We start from the raw sequence: 25,454 nt of genomic DNA, 5'->3' as shown, positions 1-25,454 counted from the left end.
GTCTCTTTGGCGCTTGTCTAATTAAAGCAATGATGTTAATGTCTCTCAGATGTAAGCATCATTTATCTTGTTTGATAGTTATATACACACATCCACTCATTAATGACATAATTTCATGCTCTACTAACAACATCAATAATTTATGATAGAATAGCATAATTGAAAGTGTTCATTTGTTAGTGTGAATGGTTTTAAAATAATAATTATCTTATTTGAATTGGAAGTTCCTGACATACTTTCAATGTACATTAACTAGTTCATTTGGTAGTTGTTTGAGATGGATAAATTAATTAATTAAATAATCGTTTATTTTCACTAGGAAGTTTATAATTTCGATTATTGATTATCAAATTTCATAAGTGATTAAATGTCAAAATTACATTTTTCTATGATATATACAAGTCGGTAACTCTTCCACATAAATTTCATTCAGCGCAGAAGTTAACCACAATTACTGATCAAAGCAACACCACATACTTCTATTACTCAAAAATAACCCATGGAATTACACATTATGGAATGCTTTTTATTTGGTATTTACAAGGTTTCTAAATTAAAATATTTCGATAATCTCATCCCTCGTAGTTATGATAATTTTTTTTTTTTTAACTCAGTTGACAACATGCATTATCTGGTAAATTTAAAAAAGAAATATAAAATGAATTGAAGGCATCAAAAACATCCAACAATATAAGTTATTGAGTGGCACAAAGTGATAATATAAGTTGAAACTGACAACAGGTTATTGACAATAATTACAATTTATAAAACAATAGATAAATTAAATGTCACAACTATGATTCTCTCATGTTTAGATAATATCAAGTTCTGTAGGTTACTTTAACAAGCAATAAAATCTCTGCTGACTCTTCAGATAGAATGCAGAGTTGACAAACTCTGTGAGACTGTCTGCTGCACTTATAACTTCCCAAAAATTGTATATTCCTTTAAATCTCTTTATATGAAAATATAGAATAAAGAGATTTGTACTAGAGTTTTTGATGATTAGTTGGTTGGTAGATGATAAGTTAAAGTCTGCTTCAGACCGAAACTAATATCACAGACTATGTTGTTGATGTGGATCAATTGGATGTTTTGGTACTGTTGGTTTGGTAGACGTACTGTGATATTGTTTTGTAGGTTCTGTACAGTTAATGGGCAGTGATGTTTTTATAAAGCATTAGATTAAGGGGCTAGGGGGGTGGTCACATAATTGTCAGGGGGGGGCCAGTATCAGTAAGAACTCAATGGTTTGAAATTTCCAAGGGGGCCTGGCTCTCCCATAGAAACACAACTGTTGATGGGTTTCATCATGATGAAAATATCACTTGGAATGAAGTTAAATTCTCAATGTTTCAATTATCAGTTAGTGACTGAGCTCTTGCTAACACAAGTCAGAGCAATAAAAACAGAAACTTTTATAATATTTTACCACACTTTGACACATTTACTTCTAATAAATTAATTAAATGTTTTAACTTTTGCCATGAGCAAATGTAAAGTTATATTGCAAGTAATATTTATATTGTTTGAATTATTTATTTTACAGCATGGACGGTGCTGATCTTTGTTTTGAGATAGTTAAGAGAGCTTTAGATGGTTTTGTATATAGTGAAGCTGTAGCCAGGTAAAATGTTTTTGGTGTTTCTATAAATACAAATATATATATTTCTGAAACTACATTCATCTAATGTATATGTAGTAGAAAAATACACAAATGTAAGATCTCCCAAAAAAAGCTTCAAAAAAAAGGTTGCTTAGTTTAACGAGCCTACTGTACAGGAACATCAGGTTTTCAAGACGAGTAAGCATTCCTGATATGGCTGGTAAAACTAAGTACGTTACTTATTATAAGTTTATAGTTAATTAAACCATTATACCTCTCCTAATGCGATGCAGAGTTGACTTACCCAGTGAGAATGCCTCACCACGAAAACAAGTTAAAAAAAACTGTCTATACTTCCTGGTATTTCAATGGAACATGGCAAGATGAGCTCTTAATTGAATGTGGTGCCAATCAGGTGTTACAATTTGAAGTGAAGTGTTATTCAAAGGTTCATTGTTCTTTCAGCCATTATATTCGCCAAATTTTAGAGGCCTTACATTACTGCCATGCTAATAATATTATTCATCGAGATCTTAAACCACACTGTGTATTACTGGCTTCCAAAGAAAACTCGGCTCCTGTTAAACTGGGAGGTTTTGGTGTGGCGGTTCAACTTCCTGAAAATGGTAAACTATCAGGAGGTATGTAGATACAGTGTTCTAGTTGTAATAAGCATCCTTTCCAGTAATAATGTTGTGATAGTGTTAAGTGTTAGGTGTTGTATGCTCAGATTCCTCGTGTTCATGATCTATCCCAATATTTAATCAGAAGCTTACAGAAGTAGCTTGGAGAAATTGAGTGCCAGCTCAAAATAGTCTAAATCATAACCAAAGGTTTGGAAGGTGAAACCCTCTAAGCCAGAGGGTTTCTGCCTCTAGAATTACTAGAGAGGCAAGTTCATTTCAGTACCCATCCATCAAGCCGAGTTCTGGCTCTTGCTGACCAGACCAGACAACCATGGCTATAACCCAGAGAATTAACTAATCATAGGCATTTTCAAACATAAAGCTAAGAAAATCTGGATTGTCAAAAAAAAATTACTGACTGTTGGATCATATAATTTTTATGAAATGATTTAACATTTAAAAAACTTGCATTAAGCTGAAGCCTATTTAAATGATCGTGAGTAAAGTCAGTTCAGTATAAATTAATAACACCAGATATATATTGTATGTCCATTATGCATGATAAGACTGCTGGGAATCTACACAGCATTATTCAATATACATATTATAGTATTGCTAGTGCATGGACTGGTGGAGAGAAAATGATTTATTCCTCAATAGTCCTTACTGGAAGTCAGGGCATGGTCATACAATCTTATTGCATCTTATTTATATATGAAATTATTCTTGTGCATTATTCATTGATATCATACAGCTTGCTTGTAGTATTGATTTTGTATTCAGGTCAATTCAGTATATGCATGAGCATGGGACTGTTTTCATGATTTTGATTACATGTTATCAACTTTTGTTGCGACTAATAGAATATTTGATGAAATAAATTCAAACTAAGATGCCAAATAACAAAAATATCTCATCTGTTGTACTATATTGAAGTATCATTTTATCAAAGTATAATTCAAATCATGAAAATAGTCTTACCCTATATATAGTATATTGTATTGTGGGTTATTTGGTGTTCCAGACAAAGTACCATCATCAGTATTCTATGAATTAGAACCCATGTATTATGTTAGAGAAGATTGTATTGGTAAGATTTGTGGCTTTACTAACATCTAACTCTCACTGAATTACTTCCCTTTTTTCTAACATACACTTGTGTTACTAATTTGTTTGTGTAAATACACTTGTCAAGAGATACAGCTGAAGCAAATGAATCGAAATGAAATGACGGGGAAACCAGATTGAAAAATCTGATGGTATAATCCCTGGACACTCAGGTTAGCGAGGAAGGGTATTACTCACCGAGCCACTGTGGCTCCCTACAGCTCAGAGATATAAGAACTTGAATAGCAAAACAGTATTTCATTATTTATGTTGTATGCTGTGCAAGATACATTTCTAGCTTATCCATGGTGATAATTGCAATAAATTAAAACAATGTATACAAATATTTTAGTCTGCAAAATGAAGAGTTTTACTATACTACATATAAAAAATGTTTTGGTGAAAAGTTTGTTTTGACAGCACAAATTGTACTCTAGATTCTTTTAGATCACAACTTATACTAACATCTATATGTCTTATTTGATATATTTGATGATTATAATTATCAGTATTTAGTACATTACATACTGTATTAACCATTAACAAGTCTTCAGTTTATTTACAATCAGATGCTAAAAGATATACATATTGTTTGTATAAGAATTTTTGTAACAACTCTAAACATGAACAATAAAAGAGAAGGGTAATATAGCCTGTTCCTTTATCCCTTTTATAATTTATTTGAATAAAATATTGTTAAAAGATTTTTGTCCCTTTGGTCTTGAATTATCAGTGTAATGCTCAGTCAAATTGTTCAAGACAAGAACAGTTCTGGTTCCTGTTTTTCTAAAAATGGTCCAAGCATAGGAAAACAAGTTGGCCTGAACATGAATACCAAATATTAGATGATACAATTTGAAACTATATTTTTTGACAGTATAATTGATATCTTAGGTCGAGTTGGTACACCACAATATATGGCTCCGGAGGTAATAAAACGAGAAGAATATGGTAAACCTGTAGATATGTGGGGTTTAGGTGTTTTATCTTTTATACTGCTGTCTGGTTATCCTCCATTTTGTGGTACCAAAGAAAGATTGTATGATTTAATTGTTAAAGGCAGCTATTTTGTAAGTTGTATCTCTTTGCCTTTCTAAGTGTTTAATTAGTGACAATGTTCAGAGTAAGATATTGAGAAAGAAGGTTGCAGAATAAGTAAACAAGCAATATTAGTTGTATGAGCTGTCTAGAGATGTAGAGTTGAAAATGTAACTCTGTCCTCTTCTGTACACTCTTGAGATATAACGTTGTATAGATTAACATGGTGTTTGTGACTAAAGCTGGTGTTCATTGGACACTTGATTTTATTTATTCACTTTTTATGTAGATAGCAATTTGAATTCAAAACAAAATTAATATTTTCTTTTATTTAGTTTCGACCAAAACAATGGGAAACACTATCAAATGAATCTAAAGATTTTGTTTCCAAATTATTAGAATTAGATCCTAGTAAAAGATTAACTGTAGAAGAAGCATTAAATCATCCCTGGATAAAAGTAAGTTATAATAGATTTATATAGCAGGTAACTTTTCCATTCTCTCATTCTAAACGAAGATGTAGTGACATTTCCATTAAAATCATCCCGAGCTAAAGCTATGTTTTAAAAATAAATTTTCTAGCATAGCTATATTTGCAATGAACCATTGTCCATCATTTTGGAGGAGTGATTTGAAAGTTCAATAAAACAATTTGGAACATTGTTCAAAATGCAAAAAAAAAGTAGGTGAAGACAGAATTCAAAATGGATTGGAAAGAAATAGAAGGTTAAATTCTGATGTGATATATCAGAACAGGCAGATTCTGTAACAGGCAGATCCTGTTGAAACGATCTGTTTAGAACTAACCAAGATTAAGCCAATAGTCTTCTCAACATTAGAAGGGAGGTAAGTAGGATATTTTACTAAACTTTCAGACTATTATAAATCATATAAATTATTTAAATCATATTATTTTGATTTGTAGGATAGGCGATCTATACCAAAGATACACTTACATGAAACTGTTGAGGAATTAAAGAAATTCAATGCCAGACGAAAATTAAAAGTGAGTTGATATTAGGGGTTTATTTTGATTCAATTGTATGAGTAATTCAACTTGCATATATTACTATTTTCATTACTATAACCTTGGTTTCGTAACACAAAGTAATGATTATGCTTGTGCTTAAGAAGTCAGTTAGATTCAAAATAAATTCTGTTGCTATTTAACTAAATGTCATTGTTGAAATTATACACTTTGAGTGGTGCAAGTTTTTCAAATTTCATGTTAATCATATGAATGTGTATATTTAGGGTGCTATAATGGCTGCTGTTTCTAGTTCGAAATGGACGTCATTTTATAATGACCCTCCTCCACCAGATATTGATGGTGAAGATGTTACATCTGCTGGTGAGTTAAATATACTTCAGAATCTGAATTTTTAGTATGTATCAGTGTTTAAAATGAAACTAAATCTTGTTAACAATATAAACACTATGTCAGCAAAATGTACAACAATTTAGCAAGCTTAGACATTAGAGTATTCTTTTGAATATGTCATGTTGTATGATTTTATTGTTGAAATGCAGATTCCAAAAGTTGTTTAGAACCAGTTGTTTTTTCTAGAATTGCATGTAGAATGGTGTGGTGTAGAATAGTGGTGTAAAATAGTCTACTAAGGGATTTAACTTATTTCTATTTTCTCCAAGGAGCTGTTTCTCAGGTACTTGATTCTCTTGAAGAAGTTCAATGTTTAGCTGATAGTACAGAACAAGAGAAAGAATTTGTAGAAAGTGTACTTCAAGATACCAAACTTCATTCATTACTAAATGTAAGTACAATTTTTAACTTAACCATTACAGTTCAAGATCATCCACAATTGACTAGATCTGATTCTTTTACATGATCCTATCTTAACATCTTTTGACAAATTTTGAAGATGAAACTTGTACACAATATTACATACAAACCTCTTTTTTGTAGCTAAAAGCTCGTGCAAAAACATTCAAACATACATAAGATAGAACAACACATGAGTTTTATGTACCCTAAGGGAAATAACTCTACACAGCACCTGAAAGATTTTCTTTCAAAACATAAAATACACATTTAATTTGGTTTTATTTAACATTGATGCTTATTTTTATGCTTATTAAAAATCCTGTCAAATTAACACATGAATAATCACTTGTTTTAGGCTGAACTTCTTGAGCGTTTATTCTCAAATATAAAACTCCATACTTTACTAAACGTGAGTATTTCTACCATCATTCTGAATGTGGAATGGTAGAAAATAAACAGCATGATCTCAATTTGGTTTCAAATGTTTTCAAATTGCCAAGCAAAATTTGGAATAGAATTAGACTTTTGACCTTTTTATTACTAACCCCATTCTGTTTAATTAGAAATTAATTATGATTTTCAGCATGGATTGCTATATTCTGTTCACACTAGATTTGTTCAGAAGACTTTGAATAATCATGAAATAGTCCTGTAACTAGTAGAAATAACAATAAACAAACTACTATATCCTCTTAGTATTGTTAAGTCTTTGTTTTACTCCCCAGTTAGTCTAGTATAGATCATTTCAAATTGAAATGTAGAAAGTTTATTTTAGGTATTATATACAAGAAATATATTGATATATCTTACAGTATCAGTTATATTTCATTGTCATTCAGTCTTATATTTTTCATTTTATATATGTACCTATGTCTGTCAGTCTTATAGCAACTGTCTGTCAGTAATTTATTATATCACACTGTTAGCTTTATATCATTGATATCATCACATAATGACAATCTTTATACTGTATCAATGACTCATTATATCACAATCTGACAGTCCACTGTCTTCAATATCTGCCATTCATTATAATAATGGCCAAGACTTCTTGCACTCTGATCTTAATATAAATGTTAATGACTTTGCACATTTCTTTTCAGACACTCCTAATTAAGACTTTCAGTTCTTGCAATCTGCGTAATGTTCTACCAGTCTTTCAATCTGTGGTAATGGTCTACCAGTCTTTCAATCAGTGTATGTACTTGACAGTATTTACTCACCGTGATCTAATTGTGTGTAAATATATATGGAATTTAGCCATTCTGGAAGGTTAATACCATAGTTATTGGAGATGATGCTATCAATAGAAAATATAACTGTTAATTATGGCTAGCTTTAAATACCAGATAAAGATGGCTCTTATATCAATATTTAGTCAACACTTTACTGGCTGAAAATCATTTCAACTCATCCCTGTCATAACAAATATCTTTTACAAAGCCATGTCTGAACTGATATTAGAATTGGTCAGTGCTGACTGTCAGGAAATTTGTCCATGTTCCCTTTTTATTTTACTGGAGCAATCCGTGAGATAGATGAAATTTCTAGATATAAAACCAGACTCTTTATCAGAAAATTGATGCTAGATCAAATTTGATATTGTACATGACAGGCAAGTCATTTAGAATTCTCATCCAGTCACTTGTTAAAATTGCTTTGATGAAACTTGTAGCCTTTGACTAATCATTATATTGTATGGAAAAATTGTTGGCCAAGGTTTTGCTATGTTGTCGACTAGAGGCACTTTATGTAATTAACAAGATCAAGTATCTTCTCTGGACTTATTAGCCAAGTTGAAATCAGTAAGTTATCGAAACAGATTGAATTTCCTGAATCATCCTAGTCTGAAGCATTGCTTTCTTAATGTGAATTTCTTGTGCTTGGTAGAACTGAGCAAGTCAAAGTTAAAATATTTTGCGTGTTTTGACGGTATTGTAAACAAAGTAGGTCTAAAATAAATGGTGGGATGTGTCGTGTTCTGGAATAAAACGGAAATGAGGTAAATGTGATAGTGTTTTTCTCCACGTCTGATTTAATATGAAGGGTCAAGATGGTCATGATGATTTAATTGGATTGAGAGCTTAGCTATCCTGTACAAATTAATTGGACGGGTAACCTATTTATTTGTCTAAAACAGTATATTGGTAAAAGGTTTCACAGACTTTTGTTTGACATTTAATTGACTTTATTTCATAACAAATCGCTCTTGAAGGAAAAGTTGTGTAATATAATAACTGCTTTCAAAAGTCCACTGCACCATGATTGAAGTAGCCTGTTGTTTGGTAACAAAATCTAAAGCTGAATTTTTATTTCGAAACACTATTTTGTCCAAAGAAATGTGCTAATTTTGGTATGCATTTCATACTGTGTTATGCAACATATAGGTTCTAATTATCACTCCGGATTGAAAGTCTTTGAAACTATTTGACCTTGTGTAATCTCATTGATTACATCTTTCAAGAATCCACAGCACCATTATTAAAGTAGCCTTTTAATATAATTGAATGAAGTTTTATAAAAAATTTAAGGCTGAATTTATATAACAAATGCACTTTTTGTCCAAAGCAATGTGTTACGTTTACTATGCATAGTACACTGTGATAAGCAATAGAGGCAAATATTTACATTAGTTACCTACATTAGTAATCTGAGCTCTTTCTGATTATATACATTACAGTAATATTCAGAACAATTAGTCTTTACATTGACAGTAATTGTGAACAAAATAAAGCCAAAATCAATACAGATTAGGAAAGTTACATGTTGTAAATATTAATTTTTCATGCTGAAAAGATCAGCTTATGTTAAGTCTGTATTTATTCTTCTCTCTTCACTACCAGTTTATAAAGAGACAATTTTTTTTTATAATATTAATCTTTCAACTACCTTAAAATAGCTTAAAAAATTTTTTAACAGTGTCTTTGTTGCATTGAAAATTTTTTATATTCCACGACTCTGTTAATGATTATTGGTTTTAAGAGGAATGCCTGTTGATTTTCATCATCTGAAATAGAATGAGTTATGTTGACTGAAAGAAGTGCATGTTGAGTGTCAAAAGTGTCATCATGCCCTGCTACATACATGTATGTAGTAGTTGATAAAGAGGCAAACTTAGATCAGTTGATGCTAACGGGAGCCATCTTTGTCAGTTGGTAATGTTGAATTATGTTCTTGGATGTATAAGTCAGTGGAACGATTGAGCATCTTAGTACATGTATGAATTAACTTATATATAAGATTAACTAGGTTAATCAAGTCTACTAGAAGAGATTATAGACAAGGTCATCAGGGAGGCTGGTTATAAGGATGTTACAAGACAAGTAGTTTTGAGAGGTGAAGCGAGACCGAGAGTTATCAATGTTTAGAGACAAATTGTTTAGATTGACGTGCCCTACAGACTGATGATAACTATCAAATTAGACTATAATAAATACAGTCAACGTGATAAGAAATCTGAAATACTCCGGAGACATTTCTCTTTCCTTTCGTCCAGTTTTTAATCTATAGGATTATGATTTATTCCACTACTTATTAAGATAAAAATAGAATATTTCTATGTATTCATGTATTTATTTTATTTACTTTCTTTTTTATTATACATTTATTATTCATTTCATTTTTCGTTTCATTTTACGTTAAAAATCAAGGCCCATTTTGATTTTTTACAGACTGTGCACATTTCAGCTCCAACAATATATTGGAATCGAAAAAAAGTAGGTATGCAGATTCCCTTTGTAAATATGTGATTCAACTAGGGCTCGATGCAACTTGAGATGACATTGCTTGGACTCTATTGCTTTAGCCTTGAAGAAGTAATTTTGGTATATCATTGTGTGTGATTAACAAAGTTGATTCTGCAATTGTACTACTGAAAACCATGGACTGTGATTGAACCAAATCTTTAAATATCAGTCAGATCTTCAGCAAGGTCTAAGCATTAAGTAGATGAATCTATAATCAGTTTGGAATGTGTTAACTCAATTCTGTTTAATAATTCAAAATAAAGTTTCGCAAATTAAGTCTTCTTACGATTTGAAATGGGTTTATTAGGATGAATATGACAATAAAACTATATTTTGATTAATAAGTAATAATACATCTTCGTTAATTAAGTCTTATTGATAGTTATGGTCGTTATTAATGTGAATTATATTATGTGCTATGAAACGAAAAATAAACAGCAAATATCAATTTAGATCTTCCAATAAGTTACTCTAGAAGATATAAACTGAAACAGGGTATTTGGAAGTAAAAAGTGGGATTATTGATATGGTATTGATTACATTGATCTTGGTGTATTTATCTAATAAAATCACAGACTGTTTACACCTAAACTTGTCTCATAAAATACATTAATCTTGACAATTCTATCTTTAACATATCTTAACATTGATTTCTTTAAAGAGATTACTATCCTGTTCATAGCTACAATATATATTTATTCTACAAGGTTGTGCTTAGAAATATTATCCCTTATACACTTGGACCAGATAAAGCAAACTATATTGAGTGCTTTTTTTAAACTGTGGTAAAAAAGGGTCCACAGAAAGACAAAATGGCTGATTCTGCACAAAACATTATCATTTACACCCTTAGTATAACACTGTTATTATCAGTCAGATCCGAGCCAAAACCTGCATGTCGGGTCCCAATCAAAGTTAGCTGGGCCTAATCTGCTTAGACCTATTTACATTTGTGAATGTATTTAAGCAAGCTGTACCAGATCTGGAGCTACCACTCAAGAATTAGTAGGGCTTTGGCCTATAGATGCGTTTTCAAAATTGTACATTTTTAAAGTCAACTCTTTAACATGATCTGAAATCAAATGAAAGTATTTTGAAACAACTCAGTTTACATAAATAGAACAAAGTACAATATATTTTTTTTAAATCTTAGATTTATGTCATGTAAGAAGGAAGTAATGAAAATGTCATTCTCTAATATAATTTATTATCAATGATCATTGTGGACTATAAAACATATAGATCAATTTATTAAAGCTTGTAAGATTCTGTCACTCTCTTAAAATTCTTAGACATTAATAAATATTTAAATTCAATATTAATCTGGTTTGAAAACCATGTTTTCTCTCTTTGGTTTATAGACAGTGATTTTGTTTACTCATGTAATTTCTGGTTCTAAATAATTTTGTTCCCTGATGTGGGGGTACACTGAAGTCCATGTTCATACGCATATACATCTCCTGTTTGGATCTTATCCTTCCCCTTTGTGAGCTATAAATGTTATTTTCTTAAGATTTTGCCTTAGTATATTCCTCCTCATCTTTAAATTGTTATACTGGGTTTGGTTTTGATTATGGTAAATAAAATGAGGTCTCTGCTTAGTTTCCAGGTCCGGAACGATTAACATGACATGTGACATTTTAATTCTTTGTTCATGTGTTGATTTCTGCATATTTGTTTTAAGGCAACCATTAAATTTTCAAAAGACATTTAAAAACTCTAGCCAAACATTTCAGCAAACTGGAACAGATTTCTGTTATTAAAGTTATTATTTCTACATAAATAATCAAAGCCAAACAGAGAGAAAGCCTGTGAATTGATCTTGATTGATTTGATTGCCTCTATCAAATAAACAGTTTTTAAGCTGATTTTTATGAATGAAATTTATTAGTCTCTAGTTTGTGATTTTACAAATTTTGAAATAGTTTTTGAATGAATTGATGGGAAAACTATTATTTGACTTATCCCAATAGACATTACTCCAGAAATCATGTCAAATATTCAATTTACTGGAGGTTTTTACTGATATCTGTATTCTCAGTGGATTCATATTTGATTTAATCTCAATCAGTGAAGTAAAATGGGTTGAGATGTTCAAATTAGCTCAAAATGAAAGTGTATATCATAGATTTACAATTCTTCAGTCACCAATGAAATATATTTGACAGGAAGATTGAAGACAAAAACATATCTTACTTAATGTTTCTATAAATACTACAGAAAGCAAGAAATATTGAAAGCTGTCAAGTATGTTTTGGTTATATTAGATGCTTCTGAATATTTGTAGTGACATGTACTATGGAAAAAGTCACTAAAGAACCATGTTGTAATTAGTGTAGATGAAAAAACAATCTTTTCTTAATATACCACCATGATAAAAGATTTTCTATGGAAGACTATAATAGATGAATATTTGTGACTTTGTGATCTTTCATATTTTACAAACCAAGAAGTTGATTTAGATAACTGAACAATGTGATTTCAGATCCAAAAAATTGAAATATGTCACAGAAAAGAACCTATTGCATTTCATGTATTCAGGAAAGATCCCAAATCCTATCCAGTTAATACAATAATGCATAAGAATCCTTCTATACTATCAGAATGTATGTATTGCCTTGTATACAAGATAACAAACCCATATATATGTACTAATCCATTCTAAGAAGAGAATGACATACTGTTTACACCTGCTCATCTGAATACTAATGTTTCTGAGCTGACAATGGTTCAATAGTGAATTATAACTCAGAAGGTGATGACAGAAAAAAGAGTAGTTTTAATAGGACAACATTGAAATGTGGTGGTATATATGCAGTTGCCCCTGTGTGTCGGTTTGTCAGTCGGTCCGTCCATTCACATTTCTTGTATGCACGATAAAGTCTACAAGTTTTAAACAATCTTGATGAAATGTGGTATGCATGTATATTTTGATGAGATTTCCGTCGAGTGCGAAATTGGTTACAATCGGATGAACAGTTTTAGAGTTATTGCCCTTGACTTAATAAAAACCAGTCAAATTTGGCTTGTAGACACGATAGAGACTACAGTTTTTATCCAATCTTGATGAAACTTGGTATGCATGATCAGATCTCGATCAAGTTAGAAATTGGTAATAATCGGATGAAAGGTTTAAAGTTATTGGCACTGTGTGTGCGCCAATGAGGCCTTGATTAACTGATTTTAATTATTTGAATTTCATTATTAAGCCACTAAAAACATTGTTATCATTACTGACAGCTAATCGTGGGTGTATGTTACTATGGATTAGCTCTACCCATTAAGAACTGGAAAAAAGATAACTTATAGATGGTTGAATTAAATATTTGAAGTCAAGGTCACAAGCATTTCATATACCAGCCAACACTACCATTACATCATGATGGCAACACACTGCTGAATTGTGCCTTAAACCAGCAGCTCAAGCTATTCTTGAAATTAAAGAGAAATAAAAGCTTCCTTAGAATAAAGGCTTAAGATTTCAGAATGAGCTTCAATATTATGTAGAAAACTGACCTAAACCTATTTTGTATAAAGTGGATATGGATATAAAATGATATTCAGATAGTTATCAGTCAAGAGACCTTCTAAAGCGAGCAATTTAGAGCAATTTATAGAATTAAGATGTGTGTAAGGCTGTTTTAAATGGCATTAAACTGAACTGACTGACCTAGACACATTACAACTAGAATGTATAATTAAATACTGTTTTATAACATGTATCTAGATGTACATTAAATGTCTGACCTTAGTGCTCAGTTCATGTAATACTATTATCTAGAGGTACTTCACAAATTACACTTCACATTACAACAGTCAAATTAAACTTTCAGTACCATTGATTTCTCTAGAAATGAGCTTCTTAATATTCCTTTTTGTAACATGAACTGTAAAGGAAGTACAATTTATCAGCAAGAGCTGAACATTCAATAAAAAGCGTGTTGATGGTTTTATCTGTTGAACAAGTGGCTTTGAATTAAATCAAACTCTTGTGTCAAAAACTTTGAACCATGCAAATATTGTTATTCTTAAGATTGATATTTTGGAATGATGAGAACATTTAAGATTGTTATGAAATTTTAGACTTTTACTATGTTACAAACAGAAATTGTCTATGTTCTTCTTACCATATATAATCTGTGGCTTAGCAGGTATCACATCAAAGTTCTTGATTGTTTTAGTGGTAATTTTAATCTGGTAGTTTTCTGAGATAAAAGATTTCAATATAAAAAAGTTGTTTTGAGATTTGTCCTAATGGTTTATGAGCGAGATTATGTTATGTTATATTAACGTTTATCTATTTTTATGACTACTGGTCAATTTATTTGTAATCAACATCTATTTCACTGACCGCTTCTCTCAATTTGATGGTTTTTCAGATGTAATTATTTTGATTTCGTCTGATAAGTGAAAGGAATCTGTGATACAGAAGATGATGAAGAAATGAATGCCAGTAATTATCTGACCTAATTTTCTTTCTTTTATTTCTGACCGTTCTATATTTGGTACTTAGATTCCTGATAATGGTGGTATAGATGTCAGTAGAATATCAGGAACAGTAAGAACTTTTGTAACAAGATTTCTGTAATGAGACCCAAGACTAGTTTAAAAGGTTAAAGACCTGATAAGAAGTGTTTCAAGTTTCAAAAAGAAAAGTTGTTTTTAGCATTTGAGCTTTCACCAATAATTTAACTAAAAGTAGTATACATGATATACAATTAAAATATTATAATAATGTCGAGTATTGGTCTCTAAATGGATCTTCAATACTAAACCTACAGTTATACTCATCAAAATCAAAAGTGTTTCAGCAGAGGTTATTGCATGTTTCTTCCTGCTAATTAACATTTAATGAATGTTCTTAAAAAGAATCTTAAGATTAACGATGTATATCTTTTTATAGCAAAAGAAATTCCAAATTCTAAGTTTTGATATTTTACAGGTTTTTTTGGTTGTTCAGCAAATCTGATCTATACCCTTTGAATCTTTCTGAACTTTATTAATACCTCAGTGAAATGGGAAATTGTTTGAGGTTGACATTAGTTTTCTTACAATTGTATTAATGTCATTGTAGGCTAGATAGATATATATTGAGTTGTTTTCTAGAATTCTCTTGCCAAAAATTCTCAAATAATGAAAGCAATAAAAAGAGGGAACATCATCAGATGTCTGATATTGATCTATTAATTTAAGAACTTAAAAAGGAATATGAAGAATATGAATCTCTATATTAAAACGCATACGTGTCTGTTTTTTGATAGAGACATGCTTTTATGATCATTTAGATATTTTCTTTAAAACATTCATATTGTTTCCTTGGTGTAACAGTTTAGAATTGGTAATAGGAAATTATTGTCTGGAACAAACTGTTTATATCTCCTGAAAACATCATTTTGAAAATTCACTGTCAATCACAAGATCTGCATTCACTGACATTGTTCTAATGAAGGAAATAATCCTCTACATTGTTTAGTCTACTATGTAGTGCTTCCACGAGACATTGAAAAGTGATTTAGGGTTAGAATTAGTTTTGTGGTAGCTGGAAACATTCAACCCTCTAAATCTTATACAATAAATATCTGGGGACATCTTGAGAATAAGATGTAGATTTCAATATGCAACACTGCCTGTTTCAGATTGTCTGTGAATGTACGCATTGTTGTTGTTTGACCAGCTACTAATTCACAGGGTTATGGATTCAAGTCATTGAGCTTCTTATTTTAAACTCTGTTTTATTATCTTTAATGGGAATCTTGCTGCTTTTCAGCAGGAAAGTTGTTGTCATTCAGATAAGGTTTCAGAAGCTCTAGCAATTTGTGTTTTCAAAGTGTTTTTTATCTTATCTTGATCTAATGATTAAAGTTTTTGAGAGGCATTGTAAAAAGTTTTATAATTTATTAATTGTTTTATACCATCACTTAATAAGTTGTGATCATGCTTTGAAAGTTTTGAAATTGTACTTAGATATCCTTTCATGTTACTTATATAATATAAATGACATTTATTTCAATACCATCAATTTTCAAGATAAAATTGACATTACTATACCTTATATGACATAAATACCATGTAAGAACAACTGGTGACCTTACAATGACACTGGAGTAATATGACATGTTAATAACTTGCTGATTATTATTATACATCTTTCACCTGTAACCATATCAATATCACTAGTGTATCCATTATTTATTATACACTATCTAAGTGTTAATGGTACCTTCTAATGAAGCAGAAATTTGTTTTGATTTCTCATTTCTGTGTCATACTTTTAATTGAGTTCACTTTGTCTTCTCTCTTCGGATTGATAGTCAGACAATTCTACATGAAGACATCATTAGCCCCTGTGGTTTGTTTCCTTTCATCATGATGCTTTTCCACCATGAAAATTGTTCAGAGGAAACAATACAGATAAAAATAAATCATGCAATGCATCATACTTTGCTATAAATTGATTAGTTCTTGAAATTACTCCATGATCATGAAGAGCTATGTACATTTGCATGTTGTTCATGGAGTTTGGTAACTTTGAAGTCCAAACAAGGCAAGTTTCCAGCTGGTTTTTCTCTCTGATGGAGTTTTTATATAAAATGTATGTAGATGAGATCACTGGGTGTTTTTTAAGTTTCTGCAGTTTACAGGTGAACTGATAAGGAGAGGACATGAACTTGAAGCCAAATATTGCAATGGCTAATATCTTTATTGAGACAATAGTTAATTAGAAAGAGTAGATTGCTTATTGCTTTACTTCAGGCAAAATTGTCATAATTCAATGCAAGGAACTGAATTGTATTGGTCAACCATGAAAAGATGCCAAACATGTTAATTCTGGTTTATATCCTTGCTTTTGTCTAATTTCTTCGTTATCCTTTATACATATATAAGCTTGCTAACTCTATGATTGAATTTCTATGTTTCAGTTAGCAAGTCATTTATGTGTCTGCCAAAGGTTATCTTTATGAAGTTTTTCAGACAACCCCTGTGGAAATGTTTTTCTAACAAGTATTTTAAGGCAAGCAGACATCAACATTCAACAAGGAAACTTCTTGCTGCAGGCAGAAAGGCTGATTTAGTGTTCAACCACATTTTCTGTATTATCATGTTTAGTGTAACTTTTTCTGATGATTCTAGAATCAAAGAGAAATTGTTTCTGGAACAATCACTTTTGTCTTCTTTCAACTCTTTGGACTGTGTTTGAATTCTTCATGTGTGAAATGAAACTTCAGACCAGAAGACTAAATTATTTAAAGATGATTTGATCTATTATTCAAGTCATCAGTAATTGCATCATTATTATATTGGAGAGAGAAAACATCAAAGAGTCAGAGCTCTACAGAACAAGTGACTTAGAACTTCTCATGTAGATCTTTCTTGATAGATATTATCTTTTTTCTTTACATCTACAGTAATCAGATTTCTGATAGAGATCTGGAAAATGAAAATGTTAGCTAAATGAATTTGAGCAATATGTTCTGCCAGGTTGTCACTTAATTGTTAATAATGATTACCAGGATTAAGGATTGGAATAATAAATTGAGGTAAATCATACTAGTATACATTCAGGTCCATGTATTGTATACATGTAGATTTTATCAAAATAAAAACAGTAGATAATGGCAGCTTTGTGACAAGCAAGCTCTGATATCTGATTCACTTGCTGAAGACTCTGAATACTCTGAACATGATGCTTAGATAGCAAACCTAATCAAGACTATAATCTCAAGATTTGAACTCTAAAAGCTGATAGGTTGAAGAATAAGTATAACCTTGTTCATCAGTAAGGTTATCAAAGTTGACATGTAAAGTAAAAGCAATATTGAACATAAATATCTGCTTACTGGCTTTTTTTAGAGAAATATTAGATAGTTAATGACATTTAAATTGTAAAGGTTTAGGAGCTCTGATAAGAAATTAATTAAAGGTTTATCAGAATATCTACTTCCCTTCATTTACACTGGTACAAATATCACAAGACAAAACAATTTCTTGTATCTATCATAGTGTTTATCAGCAGTGGTTAATTGTTTTTATGATTTCCCTCAGGGTTTGATGCTTGTGATTATAGTTATTAAGGGTAAATTAGGAGTCTCAATCTGAGATCTTACTACTTTACATGATGTTATTCTCTAACATTTCCATTGAATTTATAAACAACAATGTTTTTACAAGAGCATTTCCAGTGGTGTAGGGTTTATATAAGTTATATAAAGTTTATTGAACAGAGTTACACAGTTGGCGTTCATGTGATCAACAATTCCCGTTAAACCAAAGGCCTGGTACCACAAGCTAAAAAAATTCTGATATCTTACCAAATTAACTGTTGTTTCTTTCGCAGTTATATCCAACTATGAATTTTTAAAAAGAATATATTCTGTTTTGGTTGTATTTTACAATTGGAATATTTTTGTCAATTTTAAAAAAAGGCTACACAAATTTTTAATATTAGATGTCACACTAGGAAACTAATATTTTGCTATTGGTAACATGACAAATTTTTTATTGTATTTTATTGTAACCAAGCAATGAAAATAGCAAATAAAACTCTGTGGTAAATTTTGAATAAAAGTTGTATATTACTGCACCCAGTCACAGAGAAGTACCATCAGATGTTTCGAAAAGAGTAAGCATGATCTGCTTCGCGCGTGACACCCGCCACTACTATAATGGTCAAAATGATGAGATAAAACCAGATTATTTTGTACTGTAGTGTAACAATTTATGTCATTCATAATGGATGTTTATCATCTTTCCCCATCAATAAATGTATCATTTATAATATAGTTGATGAAATTTATGCATGATATATATATATAAATAATAATGTTGGAATATTAGTAAAACTAATCAATATGTTGGAAGATTCAGGTGACATATTGTCATTATTTTAACAAACCATAATAACTATTATATATTTACTCACCTATATCGAAAGTCATTATTAAAGGTGTTGTATCTAGTAAATTTTTAAAGTAAACAATTACAAATATTTTATTGTCTTGTTGTTTAACCTTTCGGGTGACCGCCTTTTTCAGATATATTTTCCAAGGATGTCATCATGATAAATTTTGTGCATGATCAGATATATTGGTATTACCATGATTTCAGTGGGTCCATTGTTAATTGCTTAAATTTAAATCTAAAAATATACAATAACAGTAGATGTTAATTGAAACTAGATTTAACATGGTATCTAATTTACAAATTCATTCTAATTGTATGATTTAGACATAATATATCATCAACTTCATAATATTGAAGTCTCACATCAAAGTCCTAAAATATATGTGATGTAAACAAAAGAAAAAATACAGTAAATTGATTTGTATTTCTTTGAAGAGAATACTAATGTAAATATGTTCTTAATGTACATGATACATAATTGTTATAGCATGATACTTCAAAAAAGCATTGACAAGTCAGGTTCAATATTTTATTTATTTTACCTTTTTCTAGAAGAAACACAAAAAAAAACCCTGTTGGCTTTGTTTATTATTCCTTGATCATACCTTGATCATGGTCCAAAATAATTTTTAAACATCTTGTACTGATTTTTCTATTTTCGTCCAGTGGATTTTCTCAATCTATTTTTCTTTAAGAGGATTGTTTACTGGGATGTTTCTCTTTAAATGTTAGTTCTTGCATGACTGAAAATATACTGTACAAATATAAATCTAATCATTATTTTAAAGGTTGAGAAATTGTATTTCCATAAAAACTTACATAGTCTTAGTTCAAAAACATAACATGCAATATGAAAATATGAAATATTGTAAACCAACAGATTTTCCTGCATTTATTAATGTCACAAACACTTAACAAGTATAACAGATTCTTGAAATGAATAAACTCTATTGATTTACGTTACATAATTTTAGTCATATCTCTTAATTATATAGTTCTCACTTGTTCTAGGAAGTTTATATTCATCCCACAAACTTGTCAAAACAAAACAGTTCTCTAAAATATTTAAACAATGAAATAACTTTAACTGTATAGTTAAGCCAAAACAACTTCTGTACATTTTCTTGCTTCTTTAGTTCCTTGAATACATTTTAGATTCTAAACAAGACATCAAATTATTTAATCTTATTGTCTCTGTTTTTCATCAGTCTAAGCACTTTAATTCTTATATGTTTAAACCATCACATGACTTGTTGTTATGGGATTCTATTTTCCCTGGCAACGTCTTTTTAATATTTCTTTAATTGGATCCATTTCTTATAGATTCATGTTGCTATGGTAACTATTTTGGAAACAAATATTATATTGTGTATATGTATATGATGTTTACAGGTAGTTGGGAATGACAAGCTGGTAGCAGACGACAGTATCATCCCAGATGATATTCAATCAATTATTGATAGCTGTAGTTGGTTTAAACTCTGTCTCTAGCTTTCTCCACTATACTTTCAACTAGTTACATTCTAATTGTCATCCTGATTCGTGTTCATTTGTGCCACTTCACAGGTAATTCTAATAAATTGTCTGCCTTGTAAATTCTGGAAACTTTTTTTGGACAATAATTTGGATAAGGTCAGTGTTTGTGAATTTGGTTGTATTCAGGATCTGTAACTTGTTGTTGTTCTATTCAGGTAAAGTCTTTACTAGTGAAATGAAAAGTAATGTTAGTATATATTATAGTATGTATTCATTTTATCAACGTGGCAATATGTTTTGTTCTGGATGTTTTAATTCTTTAACTTAATTTCATATGAAATATTTTAATTGTTTCTCTGACTTGGACAATGTTATCTTTTCTTTCACTGTTTTATAATGGTTAGAATGTGGACTATGCCAGCTTTAATCTTTATGTATGTCAATTGTCAAGTAGTTAGGTGATAAGTAATATGATTTCCTGTTCTTCTATCACTATACCAAATGGTAAACATCATCGAGTACTATGAAGGAGTAAGCAAGTCTTAAATTTGGCAGCTTTTAAAAAGCAGATTGTGCTGAGAATTTTTAGCTAGCCTCTATTTCAGAAAATATTTGAGTGTTGATAGCATGCTTTAAGATTAAACATATCTGCTATAGTTGTTTTAAAGAATAAGATCTGAGATAACAAAATGTTTTAATGATTGAAGTACTAAAAGGTTTATCTTTCTGGGGCTTTTATGTCAAGTGCTATATATTATCACTATCACTGTTACAAATTGATTGATACAAGTGACATCTCTTCTATGATTCAATCTTGTTTCCTTGGAGAATGTCCATTGAGGGGAAGATAACTTCTCCTGTTAAGTACCAGTACCACTTCTTATTGACCAATCACAGGTTTTGATTTATACGCTCATGTTAAATTAATGAGCCAATTGAAGGAACTGACACATTTAATCATGAAGCAGTCAAATTATCTGACACAAGTATAAGATAATTAATCTTCAGATAATAATGTCAGAATATAACCTCTGTTCACCAGTCTTTCTGTCTGAAACTCACTTCTGTTTGTCAGTATTGTGTCATTATTACTGTAAACAATGTCAGTTTTGTAATTATTGTATGTCAATTCAACTTGCTGGAAGAAAGTTCTTCATGTCAGATTTTGTTAGGTCCTGCTTTTCAATTCTTACAACAACTGCATCTGAATTGGCATTGTTTTTCTTTTACCAGAAATGTTTGTGAAAGTGGTCAGATAAAATATTTGGTCCAATGGGTTAAGTGTATTTTCAATACTTTAGAAATCAATTTGTCATCTTTATCAACATTCAGAGGTGGTTATAGATTCCATTGAGATTGGAAGACAGTAGAAGTGTTTTTCTGATTTTGACAAGACCAAAACAATTTGTTTTTAGATCATTTAGATCACTTTGAGAGAGTGAGGTGGAAGAATGTAAATTTGGCCACTTGTGAAGCATGTTGAAAACTCCTTTTCAATTATTTAATGAAACAGATATTACCTTTATCCACGCAAAATTGCCAGTTTTCATTAGCCTGAAAGGACTTAGAATTTCCAATTTCATTTATTTAAGTATGGTGTCAGCAATGATATCTTAGCAAGCAATAATATCATAACAATCAATATCAATCAAATCTGGTTATATTTTGAAATTGATGTCTTGAAAGTTGCTATATGTTATGCATAGGATTTGTCACTGCATTCAGATAAATATTTGAAGATTTTCACCTGAGACAGAGACAGAAAAGGATATTTAATCATTACTGAGGATAAATGAATAATATTTGCTACAGGCAGAGCAAGGTAACACTTGCTTCGGACATTATTTTCATGCAAATTGTCCTCATTCACACTGAACTAGGTTTTCCATTTCATATTGATGTCTATATTGATGTCAATATTACTATAATATGGACTCATGTAAACCAACCTGTAAAATATTTCCCATAGGTGATAGCCAATGGAAGGTTTGAAAACATTTTGAAGTGTTTTCTATATTTTGTAAATGCTGTCAAAGATATTGATGTGTTTTGCATAGGTTTTGGCAGGACAAAAAAGTTACTTATTTATGTATTATGTTGGCAATGAAATGATACCATACCTTAAAACTATTATCTCTGTAGTTAATGATGGCTTAAAGAGATTTTCACTCACTCATACAATATTTTGGGAGATAGTAAAAATCATCAATGTCGTTATTTTGTTAACGAATCTTCAGCCTAATTAGCTTATTGATGGTAACATGAATTGTTGCCTAGGTCTAATGAAATGTGAAATACTAGGAGGTCGACTTTAATATACCAACTAGTGCCAAGTTCAGTTCAGTTTGTCTCTATATTTTTAACTTCATCTTAACACTGTTTTTTAAGGATAATGTGTTAAATTCTTCAATCTAATTTTGTGTTTATTATGAAATAATTGTTTATGCCAGAGTTTTGACCGAGATAATTCATTGTTTTTGGAATATTTTGTATGGATTCAATAATTAGTGAATGGTATGTTATAAATATGGATAAACTGTATAGAAATTATGTCTATTCCTACCCATTTTGAACAGAAGACTTTTCAGTCTTTTTGTATGAAGTTTGTGTAGCGATCGATTCATTTATGTCTTAACAGAGAAAAAGTTGTTATTCTTATGGTTTCCATTGGTGACAAGCATAATATCAATAATTATTAAAAAAAGAGAAATCCTCACATTTGAATGGTTTCGGCTATGATTGATTGGTGTTTAAAGAGGATATTGAATGGTTTCATGTAAACATTATCATATCAGATAGTTTATACATCTCATTGTTCTTAATGTGATTCTTAATAATGATAATGATGATGATGATGGTGGTAGAAATAATGCCACACCATTCAAATTATGACTGGTACACCTACTTAAATTTAAAAAAAAGAAATTGAAAATTTAGAGCACTTAATATTTTGTGACGATGTAGAAGAATAAAAGCTTATGTTTCAAAGAAACTTTCTTCTAACTAACCATTTACAGCTCAGTAGACTTCAGTTGAAAAATGAAGAATATTCAGAGTCGCCTATCATGCACAATCCATCTTGTGATCTCTTCATTAAAGTAAATGTCAGAAATAGGACTTTTTACAATTGGGAGATTTCATTTGTTTTTTTAGTTAAATTGATTTCTACTTCAAATTGCCAAGTGATTCAGTTCAGTTATTTGATTGTTTTTGACAAGATTCTATGTATAGATTCCTGCTTTTTTCTAACCAGAAGAGAAAAAAAAAACAAGATCTGATTGATTGTGGACAGTAACACAGGAAAGTTAATTTGAATACTATCCAAATATGATTTATAATAGATAATTGAATAGTTGTGACTAGACAGACTAAAACTGTTTTATTTGGTCCATATAGTTATTAATCTTCTTTCTGAAAAAAGTAATCATACAATTTGAAAAGGATTTATCAGCATTTCTGGGATATAACTTCATAATGACTTTTTTTGCGATCATAATCATAGTCATCTCAATAATTCATCATGATATTTTGATAAACATGGTGCTCTCAATAATTCATCATGGTATTTTAATAAACATGGTGCTCTCAATAATTCATCATGGTATTTTAATAAACATGGTGCTCTCAGTAATTCATCAGGGTATTCCAATAAACATGGTGCTCTCAATGGTGCTCATCATGGTAGTTTAATTAACATGTAATTAACATGGTGCTCTCAATAATTCATCATGGTATTCCCATAATCATGGTGCTCTCAATAATTCATTATGGTGTTCCCATAACTATGGTGCACTCAGTAATTCATTATGGTGTTCCCATGGCTATGGTGCTCTCAATAATCCATTATGGTGTTCCAATAGCTATGGTTCTCTCAGTAATCCATTATGATGTTCCCATAGCTATGGTGCTCTCATAAATTAATTATGGTGTTCCTATAAATGGTGCTTTCAATGAATCATTATGGTGTTCCCATAGATATGGTGCTCTCAGTTATTCATTATGGTGTTCCCATAAGCAAGGTTCTCATGCTAATTCATCATAGTGTTCCCAAAGGACATGGTGCTCTCAATATTTTATCCTGGTGCACATTGTTGTCCCACCAATTCATCATGGTGTTCCTACAAATTCATCATGTATGTTCATCGTAAACTATGATCTATCTCAGTGTATTGTAGAAATTTAGCATAGACTTCTAACAAGTTTATCATAGTGTTACAATTAAGAAAAGATTAAAGTGCTCAAATGAGTAATTCATGTTCCCCCTTAATATTTATTAAGAATCTGTACGCTCTGAATGCAACAAAATCATAGCCTTGTTTATGGTTAACAGCATTTTGAATGTGTTTTTTTTTCCCTCCACTGACTGTATAGCAGTCACCATTCTGGCCCAGCGGAGTAAAGTCTTGTTTCCTTTGGATTGCAGTTACACATAAAAACAATCACAGACAAGAAAATAATTGCCAACAAATATCAAACTAATCTGGCAAATGTGAGATTTTACTCAAAATTCAGGTCGGTGACAAAAATTGCTAGAAAAAACTGTTCATGTACCCTCACCATAATGCATCACTTATTGAGATTGGCACCTCCATATTTACGATGTATTTCTACTTTAATATATTAATTGTCTACTTAATGTGTAGGAAGGAAATTATTTCTGCATATTATAATAAACAAAAGGAAATCCTATTACCCATATTACAAGCTACTTACCGCTACTAGCATACATGCAGTATATATACTCTTGGTGTAGCTTGGTTTCTGTACTCGTTTGATTTCGATTCAATTTGAGGATTTGAAATTTGCAATCTAAGAAGTATGGTAAGATATTGAGTTTTATACTAAAAAGGCATCATTATTGAATAGAATTGTAATGTCATTGATTTTGAAACATGCTTCAATTAGATATCCTTTAGTGGTCTAACAAATTAAATTTGATATATTTTTATGATGAGATTGACAATATAATTGCATTGGTGTGTACATTTCAAATTCATCATGTTTTCAAACCAAATTTAGATGTGATATCTTTGTAAATTAAGTATTATTAAAGTTAGCTTGTCTGCTAAGTAAGCGGTCACATTATCTTGTTGGGATTTAGGTTTTTTTTTTTACTCAAATCACCATTTTTGAGGGTTTTCTTATGTGTTTTGCAACTTTATTTCCTTTAG

At 30.5% G+C, this 25,454-nt stretch overlaps 1 protein-coding gene across 1 annotated transcript; it reads left to right on the top strand.

Annotated features, from left to right (window-relative positions):
• Positions 1 to 1,550: 1,550 nt before the first annotated feature.
• Positions 1,551 to 6,815, top strand: LOTGIDRAFT_162384 (hypothetical protein; the record flags this gene model as incomplete). The annotated part of the gene is made up of 10 exons (XM_009058340.1): positions 1,551 to 1,627; positions 2,072 to 2,247; positions 3,257 to 3,322; positions 4,234 to 4,409; positions 4,713 to 4,835; positions 5,303 to 5,383; positions 5,632 to 5,728; positions 6,028 to 6,149; positions 6,516 to 6,569; positions 6,744 to 6,815. The coding sequence occupies 10 exons, from the start codon at positions 1,551 to 1,553 to the stop codon at positions 6,813 to 6,815; spliced, it is 1,044 nt and encodes a 347-aa protein (XP_009056588.1).
• Positions 6,816 to 25,454: the final 18,639 nt, after the last annotated feature.

The sequence above is a fragment of the Lottia gigantea genome (genome assembly GCF_000327385.1).
Source record: "Lottia gigantea unplaced genomic scaffold LOTGIsca_33, whole genome shotgun sequence".
NCBI classification, from domain to species: domain Eukaryota; kingdom Metazoa; phylum Mollusca; class Gastropoda; family Lottiidae; genus Lottia; species Lottia gigantea.
The sequence above is the reverse complement of the archived record's forward strand: the minus strand, read 5'-3'. Positions and strand labels throughout refer to the sequence as shown.